The 3307-nt window shown below is 52.3% G+C and overlaps 1 protein-coding gene across 2 annotated transcripts in view; it reads right to left on the bottom strand.

The window, feature by feature from the left end:
* Positions 1 to 1191: 1191 nt before the first annotated feature.
* LOC113980526 (bolA-like protein 2) overlaps positions 1192 to 3307 on the bottom strand; it is a 2401-nt gene continuing 285 nt past the window's right edge. Inside the window, exons 2-3 of one of the 2 annotated variants that reach the window (XM_027707758.1) lie at positions 1667 to 1761; positions 1192 to 1317 (exon numbers count right to left, since the gene is read on the bottom strand). In XM_027707758.1, the coding sequence (XP_027563559.1) occupies positions 1212 to 1317; positions 1667 to 1761 (201 nt within the window). In that variant the 3' untranslated portion in view covers positions 1192 to 1211. The remainder of the gene's footprint in view (positions 1318 to 1666; positions 1762 to 3307) is intronic. The other variant, XM_027707757.1, reaches the window with a different exon arrangement.

The raw sequence follows: 3307 nt of genomic DNA on the forward strand, positions 1-3307 counted from the left end.
TCCCCTCCCAGTCCTTTCCCAGTCCCCTTCCCACTCCCAGTCCCCCCAGTTCCCTTCCCAGTCCCCCATTCCCAGTCCCAGTCCCCCCAGTTCCCTTCCCAGTCCCATTCCCAGCCCCCCAACCCCATTCCCAGTCCCAGTCCCAATTCCAGTCCTCCCAGCCCCATTCCCAGTTCTCCCAGTGCTCCCAGTATGACTCACGCCAGCTGCCGTCCCCCCTCCTGCACAGGTCCCAGCCCCATTCCCAGTGCTCCCAGTTCTCCCAGTGCTCCCAGTGCTCCCAGTATGACTCACGCCAGCTGCCGTCCCCCCTCCTGCACAGGTAGGTCTCCCCGATCTCCACCGTCACCTCCGAGTCCCGGGGCCCTCCCGGCGCTCCCGACCCGCCCGAGGGGCCTCTCCCGGGCCCCGAGGGGCCCCCGGGGGTCTCCGATCCCCCCCCGGGACCCCCCGAGACCCCCCCGGGTCCCCCCGGACCCTCCGGGGCCGCTCCGGAGCCGCCTCCTCCTCCCGCCGCCGCCATCTTGGAGCGCCGCGGAAGTGACGTCGCGGCGGCGACGGAAGCAGAAGCGTTGCTAGGAGACGGCGCGGGCGACGCAAGGGGGGCGGGGCTAGAGGCGCTGTGGGGGCGGTTTGGGCGTTGTGGGCGTGGCTTTTGTGTCGTGGGCGTGGTTATCTAGCTAAGCGAGTGGTTTGTGGTGTTGTGGGCGTGGTTTTCTGTCTAGGGGCGTGGTTTGGGCGTTGTGGGCGTGGTTACGTAGCCCGGCAAGTGGTTTGTGGCGTTGTGGGCGTGGTTTTATGTTTTGGGGGTGTGGTTTCTGCGTTATGGGCGTGGTTATCTATCTAGGGGATAGATATGATCCCAGTGCCCCCCAGTGCCCTCCGGATACGACCATCTATGCAAATTTATGCAAATGAACCCCAATGCCACGGGGCGGGAACTGGGAGGAGCCCCAAGAAAAAGGGGCGGAGTCAATGAATCACATAAAGATTTATGCAAATGAGGGCATCGTGTGCCTGCATTTATGTAAATTTATGCAAATGAGGGCATAATATGTCCACATTTCTGTAAATTTATGCAAATGAACCCCCTCCAACCCCCTGCTCGGGGAGACTCTGCTTTTAAAGGAGGGGGCGTGGCCATCGGGACCCGCCCCCAGCGGCGACCAATGAGAGCCCAGACAACAAGGAGTAGTCAAATCCATGCAAATTTATGCTAATGAGCCCCGTTGCTCCTCCCACTCCTCCGGCGTCAGCGTCCGGTGCTCCAGGGCGTGGATCCGGCCAAGCTCCTCCCCCAGCGCCTCGTTAACGAGCCTGGCGGGTTAATTAAGGGCTTGATTAACGCCACGCCCCCCTCTTCGGCCACGCCCACAATCAAACCACACCCATAATTAGCCCCGCCCCTCAAATGATGCCACGCCCCCTTTTAACGTCTCAGGCCCCTCCCCTTTAGTTCATGCCACCTATAGACCACGCCCCCTCCGCTTAGCCCCACCCACTTTTAGCCCCACCCACCATCAGGCCCCACCCGCCCAACCACGCCCCTCCGCTTAGACCACGCCCCCCTTTAGTATTTCCACCCCCAAACCCCTCCCCCTTTGGCCCCGCCCCCTCCACCTTAGCCCCTCCCTTGAGCCACGCCCACCCCCCTGGCCACGCCCACCGGTGCCTCTGGAGGGTTTTGAGGCCCCGGAAAATTTCGGAGACGACGACGAGGCGGAAACTGCCCGGGCACAGCTGGGGGGGGCACGACACCTCCTGAGGGGTAATTAATGCTAATTAGTGCTAATTAACACTCGATTTACTCATTCGTGCTTATTAATAGTCATTAATTAGCGATTAATAGTTGCTAACCACTAATTAACCACAATTAACCACCCGCCAGTGATGATTATCCCAATTAACACCCCCTTCCTCAGAGTAATTAATACTAATAAGTGCTAATTAATTCCCATTAGTACTCATTTATACTTATTATTAGCCACTAATTACCAATTAATGGTCGCTAACCACTAATTAGACACAATTAACCACCGCCAGTGATGACTATCCCAATTAAAACCCCCTTCCTGGGGCACGACACCTCCTGGGGCTTAATTAACGCTAATTAGTGCTAATTAACGCTCATTTTTCTCATTCATGCTTATTATTAGCCACTAATTACCAATTAAAGGTCATTAACCACTAATTAGCCACAATCAGCCACCCGCCAATGATGATTATCCCAATTAAAACCCCCTTCCTGGGGGTTAATTAATGCTAATTAGTGCCAATTAACACTCGTTAATATTTATTTAATACTAATTCCACACAATTAACCACCCCCAAAGCTGATTAATTAACCTCTCCCAGGGCTAATTAACTTCACTACTCCCCTAATTAATCCCTCAAAGGGCTAATTAGCCCCACCAGGCTCATTAAACCCCCTCCCAGGTACTAATTAACTGCTCCAATGGATTAATTAAGCCCCTTGTGAACTAATTAACTGCTGCAATGAACTAATTAACCCCTCCAATGGACTAATTAACCCCTTCCAGGTGCTAATTAACCCCCCCGATGGATTAATTAGCTCCGCCTAATGAACTAATTAACCCCCCCAATTAACCCCGTCAGTGGACTAATTAACCCCTCCAGGCACTAATTAACCCCACGATGAACTAATTAAGCCCCCTAATGGACTAATTAACCCCCCAACAGACTAATTAACCCCCCAATCGTTAATTAACCCCCCTAATGAACTGATTAACCCCCCAATTAACCCCATCAAGGGACTAATTAACCCCTCCAGGTACTAATTAACCCCCCAATGGATTAATTAACCCCATCAATGAACTAATTAATCCCTCTGGGTACTAATTAACCCCCCAATGGACTAAGTAACCCCTCAATGGACTAATCAACCACTCAACGGACTAATTAACCCCCCCAATGAACTAATTAATCCCTCCAAATACTAATTAGCCCCACAATGGACTAATTAACCCCCTTAATGGACTAATTAACCCCCCAACGGACTAATTAACCCCCAATGAACTAATTAACCCCCCAATTAACCCCTCCACTGGACTAATTAACTCCTCTAGGTACTAATTAACCCCGCAATGAACTAATTAACTCCCAAAAATGGACTAATTAACCCCCTTAATGGACTAATTAACCCCCCAATGGACTAATTAACCCCCCCAATAAACTACTTAACTCCCCCCCAATTAACTAATTAACCCCTCCAGGTACTAATGAATCCCCCAATGGACTAATTAACCCCCTTAATGGACTAATTAACCCCCTGATGAACTACTTAACC

The sequence above is a fragment of the Neopelma chrysocephalum genome, unplaced genomic scaffold (assembly GCF_003984885.1).
Source record: "Neopelma chrysocephalum unplaced genomic scaffold, ASM398488v2 Primary Assembly neopelma1_94529, whole genome shotgun sequence".
NCBI lineage: Eukaryota > Metazoa > Chordata > Aves > Passeriformes > Pipridae > Neopelma > Neopelma chrysocephalum.